Source organism: Orcinus orca, chromosome 20 (genome assembly GCF_937001465.1).
Source record: "Orcinus orca chromosome 20, mOrcOrc1.1, whole genome shotgun sequence".
NCBI lineage: Eukaryota > Metazoa > Chordata > Mammalia > Artiodactyla > Delphinidae > Orcinus > Orcinus orca.
Genome location: NC_064578.1, coordinates 46,902,717 through 46,917,912, shown reverse-complemented (window position 1 = coordinate 46,917,912; position 15,196 = coordinate 46,902,717). Strand labels below are relative to the sequence as shown.

Genomic DNA, 15,196 nt, shown 5'->3' with positions numbered 1-15,196 from the left:
TGCCTCTGTGTGAGGTTTTCAAGGTATTCATTCATTCATTTCCTCGCTTGGTCCTGTGCTGGGGACCCAGTGGTGGTTGTGAGGACCCAGTGGTGACCCTGCCTTCACAGATCTCACAGTCCAGTGGGGAAGACAGCCCTGCCTCTGTCAGTGACAACACAGAGTGGCCAGGACTCTGATAGAGGAAGTACAGAGGGCTGAGGGACCCAGCTTGAGGAGTGAACAGGGTTCTATGGAAGAGGGTATGTCCCACCTGAAACCTCGATTGGTGAGAATGAGCCAGGAGAAGGTTCTAAGGAATGATAGCAATCTGGGCAGAAGATACCACATGAGCAAAGGCCAGGAGGCTGGAGAGCACATAGCCCCTTTGAAGAACTAAAATCTATCCCCTACAGTTAATAACACTTTGCTCAGAGGAGAGAAGCAATCAGGCCCCAGAGGCTGTTCGAAGGACGCTAAACTGTCCAGGGTCATTGTAGAAAGTTTAAGCTTTAGTCTAAGGTGTTATGCAAGGAGTGGAGCAGGGGAGAGGTGGGGAGGGGACAGTCAGGTTTGTGTTTTGTAAAGCTTCCCTTGGCTACTGTGTGAAGGTGGGTCAGAGGATGAAAGAGTGGAGGCTGGGAACCCAGGGGGTTCCCAGAGGCAGAGAAGGGAGAGTGGGCGGGAGGGAGCCTGAGTGGACAGTTCGTTGGGGAGGGGCAGGGAGGGAGGCATCCAGAAGGAAGCCTAGGGCTATATCCTGGAGATGGGGTTTTATGGGGGCCACCCTGAGAAGGAAACCCTGGAGGAGCAAGTCTGAGAGGGGGAAGGGGAAGAATTGCCCCTTCCTTATCATGTCCCTCTTTGGAATTTACCTTTGTTCCCTAGAAACACCTTTCCCAGGCCTGAGCAAGCCAGTGCTCTCTCCCCTCCATACCCCCCCGCCCCCCCCCAAATCCATTCCAATCATGTACTGCTTCTGCAAACAGCTGGATAACTTGGTTAACACATTCCAACCGCTGAGAACTGGTCTGAGGAGCCTTAAACCTTCCTTCCCAGGGGTGGCCTGGAGAAAACTGCCTCCTCTGCCCCTTGGTGACAACTTGTTGTGGAGGTGAGGCAATGCTGGTTCAGGCTTTCAGGGCACTAGCACTGTTTTATTTCTTCCCTCTTTATTTCTTTCTGTCACATTGTCTGGGCATTTAACAAACTTTCACTGAGTGCTTGCTTTGTGTCCAACCCTGTGCTAGGTGATGCTGTGGACCAAGCAGTGGGTGACTGAGATAACCTTGATCCATATCCTCAGGAGGCCCACAGTCCAGAGACAGCCCAGGGCCAAGATGGGGGAGGCAGGGGCAGAGGAGTCAAGGCCAAGAGAGAGGAAGCACAGGACACCATGGGAGTCCAGAATGGGTCCTAACTCATCCTGGAGGCTCAGGGAGGGCTTCTGAGAGGAGGAATCCTTTGAGATTAGTTCTGATGAGAATTCTGGGTTCTGGGAATTGAGGGTGTATTTTCAGGATGGGGAAGCAAATTTAAAGATCCAGAGGCCTTTTATTTTTCTCATTTTTGAGAACTTATGTACCTGAGATTGTTGTAAACACTGGGGATAAGGCAAGAAGGAAAACAGAATCTCTTGTGTTCATGATGGTGGAGAGCACTTGAAGCCATTTTAGAAAACCTGAAAGTCAATCGGTGTGGCAGGATTGCTGGGATCAAGGAGGAGTGTGTATCAGGCCAGACCTGAAGGGCTTTGAGGCAAAAATATGAATTTGGACTTTGTCCCCAGGACAGTGGGGAGCCATGAACCAGTTTCCAGCAGCAGGGGTTGCCATCCTGAGAGAGGAAGGATGGGGCGTCAGGAGGACGTATGAGACACCACCAGAGGACACGCTGCGGAAAAGTCCTTATAAGAAGAAGGCCGCGGGGTAAAGTGTGGGGGGCAGAAGGACAGGGGCGGTGAAGGGGCGGGGTTGCGATCGCCCAGGCAACATAGGCCACGCCAAACTATTGGCTGGTCTTCAATGCGTCATCCTCCTCCGCCCCGCAGCGTCCGCCCTCGGAACCCAGGGGGCGCGGCCTCAGCGAGAGGCTCAGACCCGCCCGTCCGGAAGACGAGTGGGAGTGGGGAGTGCGAGCCACTCTTACTCCGCGACGTGGTCCAAGCTGGTATAAAGAGATCGTACAGAGCAATAATGACGATCTCCGAGCAAGGATAGTAACTGAGTTGAAGGAAACAGCGTTGATATCCCCTCCACTCTAGAGACGTGGCCCCGCCTCCCAGCGAGTTGCAATCCTTTAAATGGTCCGCGGAGCAAGGGAGGGGAGGACCGGTGGGGCGTCTCCCGGCGACGGCCTGGGGGCCCCGCCCAACTAATCCGGGCCTGGCGGCGAGCAGCACTCCAGCCAATCGTGGCTCGCGGCTTGGCCCCCGGGCTGAGCTGGGTGGGCCTGAGGCCAGACTGAGAGTCCCCGGGGAGGTGAGCGAGGGCCCTACCCAGCACTGGAGGGTCGCAAAGCTGCGGGCGTTCCCGGAGGTGGTCATTGCGAACCTGGTAGCGGAGGTGAGGTGTGGCTGCCTGGCTTGGGATCAGCCCTGGGTTGGGAGAGGAGGAGGCGCGCCTCCGAGAGTTGCGGAGGCGGGGTACTGGCGGGAGTAGGGGGCACAGATTAAGGGGAGGGTTAGGGACCGGAGTTTCGAGATCCTGGACGGAAGGCGAAGTTTTGGGGGCAGGATCTTCAAGTGAAGGGAGTTTGAAGCTGGGACATGGGGTGTTTGGAGAAGCAAGAAAACTAGAGAAGGAACTTTTGGGGTAGGAAATCTGAAGATTAGGACAATTCGGGCCTCCGGGACGGGTTGAATTCGGGGTTCTAGTGTTCAGGAAAAGGTGTGAGGGGTTGGGCTGGGATCCCAGGCATTTGGAGAAGCGCGAGAACTAGGGGCAAGGACTCTTGGTCTCCAAGACGCCGTGTCGGAGAGGGGGTGCTGGGGAGAGTTCCCTGTCAGGTATTGGAGCCAGAGGGGGAGACTGGAGGTGAAGTCGAGAAGCGTTTGAAAGACGGGAGAACAGGGGAAGTTGACGGGGGAAGGTCTCAAAATTGAGATACCTAGTGTCCCGAACGGAGTGCGTCCTAGAGCACTTGTAAATCTTTGAGAATTGTGTTGGGGTCTGGGTCTCTGGACCCGAGGGCAGTTTGAGGGGAAAATCCAGGACCTTCTGCGGTCCGAAGAAAAGCAGTTTCACAGCCCGAGTCTGGAGTGGGGGAGGGGTGTTCCGGGCTTGGAGCTCAGACCCTCCGCCCTGGAGGCGGTGGAGGGCGGGGCTCGGCAGGCGCCCGGCCGCTGGACGTCCGGGTTCCCTTCCCCCACGTACTGCGGGCCCCTCTGCGCATGCCTTGGGGGAGGGCGGGGAAGGTTAGTCCCTGCGGCGTGCGGAGCCCTCCGGGAATTGTAGTGCGTGCTCAACGTCAGTGCGTGTACCTGGTGGCTATTGGCCCACATTTCCCAGAAGCCTCTGGGCCAAATTGGGGCGTGTCTGAATGCTGAAAGGAGACTCCGTAGAGGGGCGGGGCCTGTAGAGGGCCGACGTCTGGTTGGATGGGCCGATAGGGGCGGGGCTTGGCTTGAGTCGAGTTCTAGCAAGTTTTCCTGCGGGGCGAGCCCTGGGATAATCTGAAGGCACCCGCGAGGGCCTGAGGGAGGCTCCTTCACTGTCATTGGGCGCGCTCCCAAGTCAGTTAGCGAGAGGGCATGGACAGAGAAACATCTTCCCTGTGAAAGAAGAGTGTCCATAGATAGGTGCCCTTACAGGGCTCCAGGTGGTTGGAATATAGTAGGCACTCAACATATCGAATGAATAAATGGCAACTAACTCTTGTTCATTAAGTGTGTAATGTCACATTACTTCCCGAGATCACACAGCTGAGCAGTGTGAAAGGAAGAATTCAAACCCAGGATTTTCTGCTTTGAGGCCAGGTCTCTGTACTCAACCCCTGTCTTGTGTATGTCACATTTGAAGAAGGGTATTGTGGAAAGAACAGCTTTAAGATTTAGGGGGACTTGAGTTAGTATCCTCATCTTGCAGATGAGGAAGTTGAGTCTCAAGGCGGTAAATTCACTATTTGAGCCCACATGGGCAAGTAAGTGGGATTCAAACCCAGCTGTTTAAGTCCAGATCTTGTTTTCTTTCTTTTTTCTTTTTTCATGTGGATTTTTTTTTTTTTGCGGTACGCGGGCCTCTCACTGCTGTGGCCTCTCCCGTTGCAGAGCACAGGCTACGGACGCGCAGGCTCAGCGGCCATGGCTCACGGGCCCAGCCGCGCCGCGGCATGTGGGATCTTCCCGGACCGGGGCACGAACCCGTGTCCCCTGCATCGGCAGGCGGACTCTCAACCACTGCGCCACCAGGGAAGTCCTATGTGGATCATTTTTAAAGTCCTTACTGAATTTGTTACAATATTGCTTCTGTTTTATGGTTTTCTTTTTTTATTTTTTATTTTTTTTGGCCGCGAGGCATGTGGGGTCTTAGCTCCCCAACCAGGGACCAAACCTGCACCCCCTGCATTGGAAGGCGAAGTCTTAACTACTGGACCGCCAGGGAAGCCCCCCAGATCTTGTTTTCTTTTCTTTTCTTTTTTTAAATTATTTATTTTTGGCTGCGTTGAGTCTTCGTTGCTGTGCGCAGGCTTTCTCTAGTTGTGACAAGCGGGGGCTACTCTTCGTTGTGGTACATGTTTCTCATTGCTGTGGCTTCTCTTGTTGCGGAGCACAGGCTCCGGGCCCATGGGCTTCATTAGCTGTGGCACGCAGGCTCAGTAGTTGTGACGCACGGGCTTAGTTGCTCCACGGCATGTGGGATCTTCCTGGACCAGGGCTCGAACCCGTGTCCCCTGCATTGGCAGGTGGATTCTTAACCACTGTGCCACGAGGGAAGTTCCAGATCTTGTTTTCTTAATCATATACATTTACTCTCCTCCTTAGCCTTGTGGGATTCATGCTCTCTCCATTTTATAGATGCAGAAACTGAAGTTTGGATCATTACAAATCAACAGCAACCATACAGGAGATTCAGGGTTTGAACTAGCCTGGTGTGTCTAACTTGCCCCTCTTCTCTCCACAGTGCATCATGGTAGGAGGCTTGAAGAGGAAACACTCAGATCTGGAGGAGGAAGAGGAGGATGAGAAGTGGGACTGGGGTCCAGCAGGCCTGCGGAGCTACCAGCAAGCCCTGCTCCGTATCTCCCTAGACAAAGTCCAGCGAAGCCTGGGCCCCCGAGCACCCAGCCTTCGCAGGCATGTCCTCATCCACAACACCCTCCAGCAGCTCCAAGCTGCGCTTTGCCTGACTCCTGCACCTGCCCTGCCCCCAGAGCCCCTCTTCCTGGGCGAGGAGGACTTCTCCCTGTCGGCCACCATCGGCTCTATTCTCAGGGAGCTGGAGACCTCCATGGATGAGACCGAGCCCCCTCAGAATCCAGTGGCTCCCCCAGGCCCTCAGAATGAAGTGCTGCCCCAGCCCGATCCAGTCTTCTTAGAAGCTCTGAGCTCCCGGTACCTGGGGGACTCTGGCCTGGATGACTTCTTCCTGGACATTGACACATCTGCAGTGGAGAAGGAGCCTTCACTGGCCCCACCAGAGCCTCCTCACAACCTTTTCTGTGCCCCAGGGTCCTGGGAGTGGAATGAACTAGATCACATCATGGAAATCATTCTGGGATCCTAAAACTTTGATGGGGGGGGCTTCCTCATCGCAGCCTTGGTGGGCTGAATCCCTGGATGCAACTGTGTGTGTGTGTGTGTGTGTGTGTGTGTGTGTGTGTGTGTGTGTGTGTGTGTGTTTTGATGGGGGCCCTAAGCAGTGGCTGTGGCCTCCTCCCATTTCAGGGTTCCAAATTGTCTCGCATGTATGTGTGTGTCTGGTTATCGCAACCTTCTGTGAAGGTGGGTCTTCCTGAATTAATTTATCTGTTCCAAATGCCTTAATGAGACTCTGTTTCTGGGAGTCTGGTTTCCCACTTCCACATTTCTTCTGCCTTTCCCTCCAGTTCCTACTCCCCTTGTGTCCACTGGGGCCTCAGGGAAGATAGTTTGGGCCTGTCAAAGGATGACAGGGATGTGCGCCTGATTGCTATGGAAACCCAGCCTCTGCCTCTTGCACCTCCAGGTAGTGGGAGGGGCAGGCCTCCTCCCCACAGGCTGAACCCCACCTCCTTCACAGGACCGCAATCCAAGCAGCCTCCTGATTCATGACCAGGCCGGACCACGTGCAATAGGGTGGAAACCAAACTGCTCCATGCCACATTATTTAAAAGAAAGGCGGGTTTTGTGGTGGTTTTTTGTTTCTGTTTTTGTTTTTTGATTGTTTGTAATGATTTTTTTTTTTTTTTAAATAAAAGTACTTTGGAAGGAGTGGTGTTGCCTAAAGTTTCTAAACTTCAGTGGGTCAGTGGGAGGGACCTGGTAATTTCCCTAGACTCCTGTACCCCTTCCCTGTCAAAGGTGGGGCAGGTATATTATTAAGCATAACATTTATTGAACGCTTTTTAAGAGCACTGTTCTACCTACTTTATTTGAATTAAGTCATCTAATCCTCATGATTATACAGAAATAGGAGGAGCTTGAGATTCAGAGAGGCCAAGTCACTTCTCAGGGTCACACAGCCAGGAAGACTGAGGACCAAGGAGCTAGAACTCAAATTCAGTCTACCTCCAGAGCCTTCTTAACAATTGTATTTGTTGCTTCTTTGTAGATTTAGATTCCCCAGACACATGGGTGGACACAGGAGAGAGAAACTGGGTCACATGAATTACATGTCAAATGATAGAGCCCTCTGGCACGTAAAAGTCAGCCCTTTCATTGTATGAAATGTGCTGCTGAGGCCCAGAGGAGAAAGAAAATGCCCAAAGACCCCCAGTACTAACAGCAGATCTTTCTAGAGAACTGTTGGCTAGGAAGCAGAGTAAAGTTAATGGTTCTAATGATTTATTTAGGAGGGGCAAGCCCAGACTGGTGAGAGTGAAGGGAAAAAACGGGAGGCCAGGGAAGATGTGTTGAGATACACTGCTGCAGGGACTTCCCTGGCGGTCCAGTGGTTAAGACTCCATGCTTCCAATGCAAGGGGTGCAGCCAAAAAAAAGATATATTGGCTAGGCCTCCACAAAGACCTTTGAAGACCTGGCAGCAGGTAAGGTTACACAGCACTTAGGGACTTTTCTAGAAGGGTTGCAAGGAGAAACCGCACCTGGGTGTAACACAAAGGGAATGGAGGGGGATTTTGCCTTTGTTTTCTGCCTCAGAGCCAGATTCTCACCCTGAGAGGGCCATTGCATCTAAGTCTGAAAACAGCTGGGTAACTAACAGGTGGGTGCCAAGCCGGAGAAAGAGGAGGTGGTCAAGGGATCTCAAGAAGGTACATGGGGTCCACATTGAGATGTGGATGCCCAGTGGATCGTGTCTAACTCCTAGTTAAAACTTTCGGTGACTTCTCACACTCAGAATAAAATCCCAACCCCTGCAAGGCCTCTCTTGCTTCTAACTTCGCCAGTTTAATCTCCCATTCTCCCCTCCCTCACGCAACTCCTGTCGGCCCCAGGGCTTTTGCACTTGCTGTTGACAGCGCAGAGGACACTTCCTCCATAGTTTCACCAGTCTAAATGTCCCCTTCTCAGAGAGGTCTTCCCTGCCCTTCCTAGTTCAACATGACCAGGTGCACCCCCAACCCAGCCCACTTCCCATTGTTTGATTTTCTTAGTAGCACCTATCCAATCTCAAGTTATTTATGACCTCTTTATGCTTAGGCTCCTGGTCTGTTGGAGAAATCTCTCAGAGAGAGGGGTCATGCTGTAGTGCATAGAACTATGCTCGGCACAGACAAGCACTCAAATTGTTGTTGTTGTTGAGAAGGCGAACTCCCAACTTTGCAATGGCCAAGCCTCCTTCCCACCTCCCTCAACTCATCTCCCCCACACCATTCTCTGCTGTTCTTCAAACACACCATGTCCCACCCTCAAGACCTGGAGTAACACCTACCTCACTGAGCGATCATGCCAAGTGTGTAAGAGGGCGTCTGATGCACACCAAGTATTCCAATAATTGCTCAAGTTTACTGAGTGCCTACTGTGGACCTGGCACTCTTCCAGGCACTTGAACAAAGCAGAGTTCCCGCTCTCATAAAGCATCATAGTGGGAGACAGCTGAGTGTTTACTGAAATGAACAGTAAAATGTAGTCTGTCTAGTCTGTCCAGGGGTGATAACTGCTGTGGAGAAAGAGCTGGAGAGTGATGGGGGTGTTGCTATTTAGATGGGATGGCAAGAGAAGGCCTCACTGACAGGATGACATTTGAGAAAGACCTGAAGGAGGTGAGAAGGGAGCCATGTGAATCTGTGGGGAAACAATCCTTGTGGCAGGAACACACTGCAAAGGCCCTGTGGTCAGAGCATGAGTGGAGTGTTTGAAGGACCATTTGGAGGTCTGTGTGGCTGGAGTAGAGGGAACAAGGGGGAGAGTACTAGGAGATGAGATGAGAAAGAGTTGAGGGGGGCAAATCATGTAGTGTCTTGTGGGAGTCCCGTAGGGAGCATTTGAGCTTTACCCTGAACCCTGAGTGAGATGGAAGGCATGGGATGGCATTGAGCAGTGGAGGAAGGAGATCTGACTCACTTTTACATGGACTCTCTTTGCCCTAAAGATACAGGAGTGAAGAGGAATCATGGAGCTTGTTAGGACCACAGTGAGTCCAGAATGAGGAGCACCCCAACTTTCCAGATCATCACACTGAGGCTCAGAGAGGCCCAGCTCCAGCCGTCAAGAAACTGGCAAGGTAAGTGGAAAGGCTGGCCCTGCAAAGGGAAACGGGTCCCTGAGGGCAGAGTCCGCGTTCCGCAAGCTGCCCTCCCCGCCGGCCCCGCGGTGGGGGATGGGCCTCGATCCCTCCCACCTGCCCACTCTCCGCCCCGAGCTGGATGCCCGGGAGCCCCGCCGGCGCCTCCTCTCTCCCCAGGGGCCAGGTGGGGCGGCCGGCGGGGGGCGGGGCGCTCCCCCGAACCCCCCTCCCTCCTCCCCAGCTGGCGGAGGCTCCGCCCCAGGGCTGCCTGGCCAGTGGCTTCGCTTCTGGTTTCATTTCCCAAGGCCCGGGCTGTCTCCTTTTCCCTTCCCCCAGCCCTTTGAATTCCTGGCTCCTTTTCCACTTTCTGGTCTCAGCTCCAATGTCACCTCCTCTGGGAGACTCTCCCGGACCACCCTGGCTACAGGCACCGCTCTCCCGGCCTCTCTATTACCCCGTCCTATTTGTATTCTCCAAGTCACTGAACAGAAGTAGAAAGTATCTTCCTCATTTATTCATCTTCCAGGGTCTTCTCAGAATGAAAAACAAAGGTCCAAAGAGTGCTCTCAACAGCGGTCCCCAACCTTTTTGGCACCAGGGACCGGTTTCGTGGAAGACAATTTTTCCACAGACGTGTGTGTGTGTAGGGATGGTTCAGGCGAGCGATGGGGAGCGATGGGCAGCGGCAGATAAAGCTTCGCCCTCCCGCCACTCACCTCCTGCTGTGCGGCCTGGTCCCTAACAGGCGGGGGGGGGGGACCGGTACCGGTCCGCGGCCTGTAAGTTGGGGACCCCTGCTCTAAAGGGCCTGAAAACTTCTCTGACCTCTTCCCTGGCAGCAAAAACAGCACCTCTCAGCCCAGGGCCTTTGCAGTGGCCCTTTCCTCTGGCTGGAACACTCTTCTTCCACAGCTTTACTACCTCTCCCACTTCATCAAGTTTCTACTCGATGTCACCTCTTCGGAGACCTCTCCGCCACCACCAGCTGCCTGTCCAAACTGCACACCTTTTCATTACTCTCGTCCTGCTCTGCTTTTCCATTTCCCTTGTCACCTTCTAAGATACTAAGTAATTGCTTTATTAAGTTTATTATTGTCCACCTCCTCATATTAGGGATTTTTGTTTATAATTTTACTGCCATATCTTCAGTGCCTAGAACAGTGCCTGGCACACAATTTATTTGTTTTCATATTTCTTTTTTCACCCCATCCATCCCCTCATCCATAAGAAGAGAGGCTCTGTGAGGCGATTCCAGAGCTGTAGCCCCATTGTCTACAACAGTGCCCACAACATAGTAGATGCTCAATAAACCACATGTTAATCAAACTCAGACTTCTTCCCTTTATGACCTGGAAAGACCCACTTGGAGACTCTGAGTCTCCTTTTTCCCAGGCCAAAAAGATAGGTTGCGAGGGAAATTATGTGAGTTTGCCTAGCAGATTAGCATTTTACTTTTTTTATTATGAAAAATTTCAAGCACAGAGAAATGATAGAAAAAAAGTATGTCTTCTGAGCACTTGAATACCCTCCCACCTAGATGTAATTTTCAACATTTTAAGTTTCCTTTACCTGCAGATGTATATGTACATTTTTTCTTTTGCTGAACCATTGGAGAGTAAACTGCTGACATTTTGACATTCTACCCCTAATTAATAGCTCAGCAGACATCTCTTAAGAGTAAGGACACTTGCCTACAAACCACAATCCTTTTTCACATCTAAGAGAATTAAGAATTCCCTAATATCATCTAATATTCAGTCTATATTCAAATTTTCCCAGTTTTCTCAAGAAGGTCTTTTGAAGAAGTTTTTACGCCCAAATCAAAACCAGAATCTAATGCAGGTTCACATGCCTATTTGGTTGTAATAAATAAATCATATAGTATCTTTTATTCTGAAACTTCCTCCCCCTCAACCCCACCAATCCCTTCTTGTGATTTCTTGAAATTGAATTTTTGGTAGAACAACCCAGTTGTGCTGTAGATGTCCCATATTCTGTTTTTGTCTGTGTTTGTGTTTAATTTTGTACATGCAAATTCAACTCTTGCAGAAACCCTTGTGGCAGGTACTCTTTAGCTGAGTTTTTTTTTTTTTAATCTCCTTGTATAATTAAACTTTCTTTTTTTTTTGTCTGTGCCCCACAGCATGCAGGATCTTAATTCCCTGACCAGGGCTCGAACCCGTGTCCCCTGCATTGGCAGGCGGATTCTTAACCACTGTGCCACCAGGGAAGCCCTAGTTAGCATTTTTGATATCTTACTTTGGTCAGGAGTTTTATTCACAAACAGTTCTTCCCATAGGAGGAGTTAGCAAATGAGCTACTTGAAGAAGGTAAAGTCCCATTGTCGTTTTATCTGACAAGTATTAAACTCCTGCCTACTTGCGCCCCACCCTGAATGTCTCACTTGAACTAAGCACCTATGCTACTACCACAACTATTACTACTGAAAAAAAGGACACGTTACACACCACTCTGAGCATTTTGCAGGAATTGTTTTATTTAATCCTCAAAACAATCCTCTGAGCCAGACGCTATTTCTCTCACTTTAAAAGTGAGGAAACTGAGACCCTCCTAAGGAACTAAAGCACTTGCCCAAAGTCAAACAGCTACTTAGGGAATGGAGCCCAGGGTGGGATTCCAGTGGCATCCCACCCCCACCCTCCCACTCCAGCCTGTAACCACGATTGAATACAACTACCCAGCATTTGCTGATATAGTGCTCTTATAGGTACTACCTTATTTTAATTTTCCTAACTCTCAACAGGTAGGCAAGAAGACCCCCATTTAACAGATTTTGTAGGCTCAGAGACCAAGGTCACACAACGAGTGAGTGTGAGTCCGAATTTGAACCCAGGCCTAGCTAGCCTAGAGTGTAGACCCCTGTTGGGGCTGGGTGCGAAAGCAGCTCAGTTACTGGGTTTGGCAGGTGCGTGGGCAGGTGTGAGGGGCCCGCACCTTAGGAGACAAAAGCCCCACCCCGCCACTGTCCCACAGGGAAAAGAGCCACCCTACCTTCCCCCCCAACCCCACGCAGCCGCCCGGACATGCGCCCTGAAGCCAACTTCCTCCCTCTTCGAACCTGCCCCCTACAGGCTCCGCCCATCACCGTCTAGGACCAATCCCTGGATGAAGGGCGGGGTTGCCACGGGAGTGGGCGGTAGCTAAGGGGAGTCAGTAGCCTGGAGTCGTGAGCCGGAGTCAGAACTGCGTCTCACAACTCAGGCGCCGGTTGCTGAAGGGGACCGGGCGAGCGATGCTGCCGCCACCGCTTCCTGATTGGCTGCGGGTGGCACCCTCTTCGTTCTGATTGGCAGCTGGTGACCTGGGTATGTAAATGAAGGGAAGAGGCCTGGGAAAGAAGGGGTACTGGCCGCGGGGTCCTTTGGCAGGTTCGATACCCGAGTCCGGCAGGTGCGCGCCAGGGCTGCCCGGGATCGAGACGCACGGGCCTCTCTGTGCCGCCCGCCCCGGCCAGGCCGGGTGAATCACGCCGCAGCCCGGGAAGGGGGCGGAGGCGCCGGCTCCCTGGCTCCGGCTGCGTGACTCACCCGCCCCCGCCGCCGCCGCCGCCGCTTCTGGAGGAGTAGCCTCCACTGCCTTCCGGAAGCGAGCGGAGGCCGAGAGGGCAGAACAGCTCTCCGGGGATCCAGGCACGCTATGTCCCGGGTGGCAAGCAGGAAAGACCGCGTCCCGCGGGGCAGCGTAAAGGGTCCCGGGGTATGGGGAACCAGAATACCCGGGGGAAAGCCGGCCTAGTTCCGCTAGGGGGCGCCGGGACTGGGGAGGCGGAGTCGGGGGTGGGGGCTGAATTCCTGCGGTTCCGGATGCTCGGGTCTGCTGGGAAGGAGGCGAGGACCCAGTTTTGAGTAGTGTGAGGGGTCACTCTTAAAGTTCTGCTGGTCAAGGATCTGGGTACTGTACCCTGCAGGCTGCCTGGCTTAAAAAGCAGGTTGGCTCAGGGGCACCCACCCCGGGGAAAGTGTGGGTCCTCAAACTTCTCTCCGTGAACCCCGTGCCCATCAGGATTTTCCGGCAGGCTGTGTTCACTCTGTCTCCCAAATAAATCCTGAATCGACCAACTTCCTTCCATGTCCACTACCGCCTTATACTCCCAAGTCATCATCTTTGCCGACCCCAAAGAGTGCAGTAGCCTTCGAATGGATCTCAGGGCCACCCTCCCCGCCGCCCCCCCGCCCCTCTCCATCCCCCTACCCCTTCCTCTTAGCAGCCAAGGGGATCTTCTGGAAACTTAATCAGTCCACAATACCACTGTCCCTGCTCAAAACCATTCAATGACTTCCCACCACACTCATAATAAAAATCGAAGCTCCTTGCCTCTGCCTACTCTCAGAACCCCCCTGCCCCAACCCCCAGCCCCTCTCTCTCTGTGCACTGACCACAGAGTCTTTTTTCAGTTCAAACTCATCCAGCCTCTAGGTCTTTCTTTGCCTTTGTTGTTCTTTATTCCCAGAATGCCTTCCCCCTGGTTCTTCCATGGCTGATTCCTTCTCATACTTGAGGGCTCATTTCAATTGTCACCTCCTCAGGAGAGCCTTCCTTGACCACTCTTCAGAACCTTTTAGTATCTTCCTAGCACCATCTGTACATTTTGTCTATTTATTTATTGTCTGATACTATTAGTAGACAATAAATGTTTGATTAAACCATGTGAAACAATTGCTTTTGTGGGTAAAAAAAAAGGTTGAATATTGGACATTTCACATGGTTCATCGAAGAAATAAATATTAATAGTTATTATTAATAGTACTTATTCACAGGAGTAATTGCTATGTACCAGGCACTGTTCTAAGTGCTTTTTGTATCTCATTTATTGCTTAAAACAATTATAGGAAATAGATACAATTATTCATGTCTTAAAGTTTCCCTAAGAAAGCCTAGGCTCAGAGAGATTAAGTGATTTGCCCAAGATCACACGGACAGCAGTGGTCCGAACTTCACATTGGCTTTCCATAACTGAGTGACTCTTCCCTCCCCACAGATGATGCTGAGCAAGGGCCTGAAGCGAAAGCGGGAGGAGGAGGAGGAGGAGGGGAAAGAAGCCCTGGCAGTTGACACCTGGTGGCTGGATCCTGGCCACCCAGCAGTGGCACAGGCACCCCCAGCCGTGGCCTCCAGTTCTCTCTTTGACCTTTCGGTGCTCAAGCTCCACCACAGCCTGCGGCAGAGTGAACCAGACCTGCGGCACCTGGTGCTGGTAGTGAACACACTGCGGCGAATTCAGGCGTCCATGGCACCCACAGCTGCCCTGCCACCTGTGCCCAGCCCGCCTACAGCCCCAGGCATAGCTGACAACCTGCTGGCCAGCTCTGATGCCGCCCTCTCAGCCTCCATGGCCAGCCTTCTGGAGGACCTCAGCCATATTGAGGGCCTGAGCCAGGCTCCCCAGCCCCTGGTAGATGAGGGGCCACCAGGCCGCCCCACTGGGGGAGCCCCACCCAGCTTGGGTGCCTTGGACCTGCTCGGTCCAGCCACTGGATGTCTGCTGGACGATGGGCTTGAGGGCCTGTTTGAGGACATTGACACATCCATGTATGACAGTGAACTTTGGGCACCAGCCTCTGAGGGCCACAAATCCAGCCCTGAGGATGGGCCAGGCAAGGAGGAAGCTCCAGAGCTGGATGAGGCCGAACTGGACTACCTCATGGACGTGCTGGTGGGCACACAGGCACTGGAGCGGCCATCAGGGCCAGGGCGCTGACTCCCCCAGAGCTGGGATGTTGATCTGGTGTCCAAACTGAGCCTGGTGGCTGGACCAACTCTCCTTTGAAAGACACAGCTGGCTTCCCTAGAGAGGGGCTTTGGAGAGAAAGAATCCAGTCCTGGGCAACTTCACCTCCGTCCTCTGGTCTCTGGCTGATGGGGGTAGTCTGGAATTGGCCCTTGTGATGAAATGACAGGGCCTGGTGGCTGGAATGTGATTGGACCAGGCCCACTGCTGAGTCCCTGGAGGCACAGCTTGGTATACTGTTTCCCTGAGGTGGGAAAAGACCCCAACCAGTTTTTTTGAAATTAAAGCCAGTCGTGGGAAGTCTCAAGTCTGTGTATTGCTTTATTTCTGGGCTAAGGCGAGGGTGATAAAATAACCTCTAACATTTATTGAGCCGTGGACACCCAGCACAGTTCTAAGCACTTGACATGTGTTAACTGATTTAATTCTCATAACAAGATGGGCATGTTATTAGCCCCATTTTATAGTTGAGAAAACTGAGGCTCCCAGAAGTCATCACTTGAGGAGACAGGTTTCAAAGCTTACTGCTTTTTGTTCTGAGAAGCAGACCAGTTAGGTCTGGTAACTGGCCCTCTGTTAAACTCCTGGGATATACTCAGCCAGGTCTCCCTGATGTGGCTGTGTGTATACATGGCGGTGGAGGA

At 52.4% G+C, this 15,196-nt stretch overlaps 2 protein-coding genes across 5 annotated transcripts; both read left to right on the top strand.

Annotated features, from left to right (window-relative positions):
- The first annotated feature begins 88 nt into the window (after positions 1-88).
- Positions 89-6,388, top strand: SERTAD3 (SERTA domain containing 3). Of its 3 annotated transcripts, none has more exons than XM_012533527.3 (2): positions 89-1,907; positions 5,100-6,388. In XM_012533527.3, exon 2 carries the CDS (start codon positions 5,106-5,108, stop codon positions 5,700-5,702), a length of 597 nt encoding a protein of 198 aa, XP_012388981.1. In that variant the 5' UTR covers positions 89-1,907; positions 5,100-5,105; the 3' UTR covers positions 5,703-6,388. The 3 variants fall into 3 exon arrangements, with proteins under 3 accessions (XP_012388981.1, XP_012388983.1, XP_004271320.1); XM_012533529.3 differs by lacking the exon at positions 89-1,907 and adding an exon at positions 1,969-2,459; XM_004271272.4 differs by lacking the exon at positions 89-1,907 and adding an exon at positions 1,971-2,543.
- Positions 6,389-11,969: 5,581 nt separating this feature from the next.
- On the top strand, positions 11,970-14,852 carry SERTAD1 (SERTA domain containing 1). Of its 2 annotated transcripts, none has more exons than XM_004271273.3 (2): positions 11,970-12,129; positions 13,803-14,852. In XM_004271273.3, the coding sequence occupies exon 2, from the start codon at positions 13,803-13,805 to the stop codon at positions 14,520-14,522; it is 720 nt and encodes a 239-aa protein (XP_004271321.1). In that variant the 5' UTR covers positions 11,970-12,129; the 3' UTR covers positions 14,523-14,852. The 2 variants fall into 2 exon arrangements, with proteins under 2 accessions (XP_004271321.1, XP_012388987.2); XM_012533533.3 differs by lacking the exon at positions 11,970-12,129 and adding an exon at positions 12,153-12,520.
- The last annotated feature ends 344 nt before the right edge of the window (positions 14,853-15,196 follow it).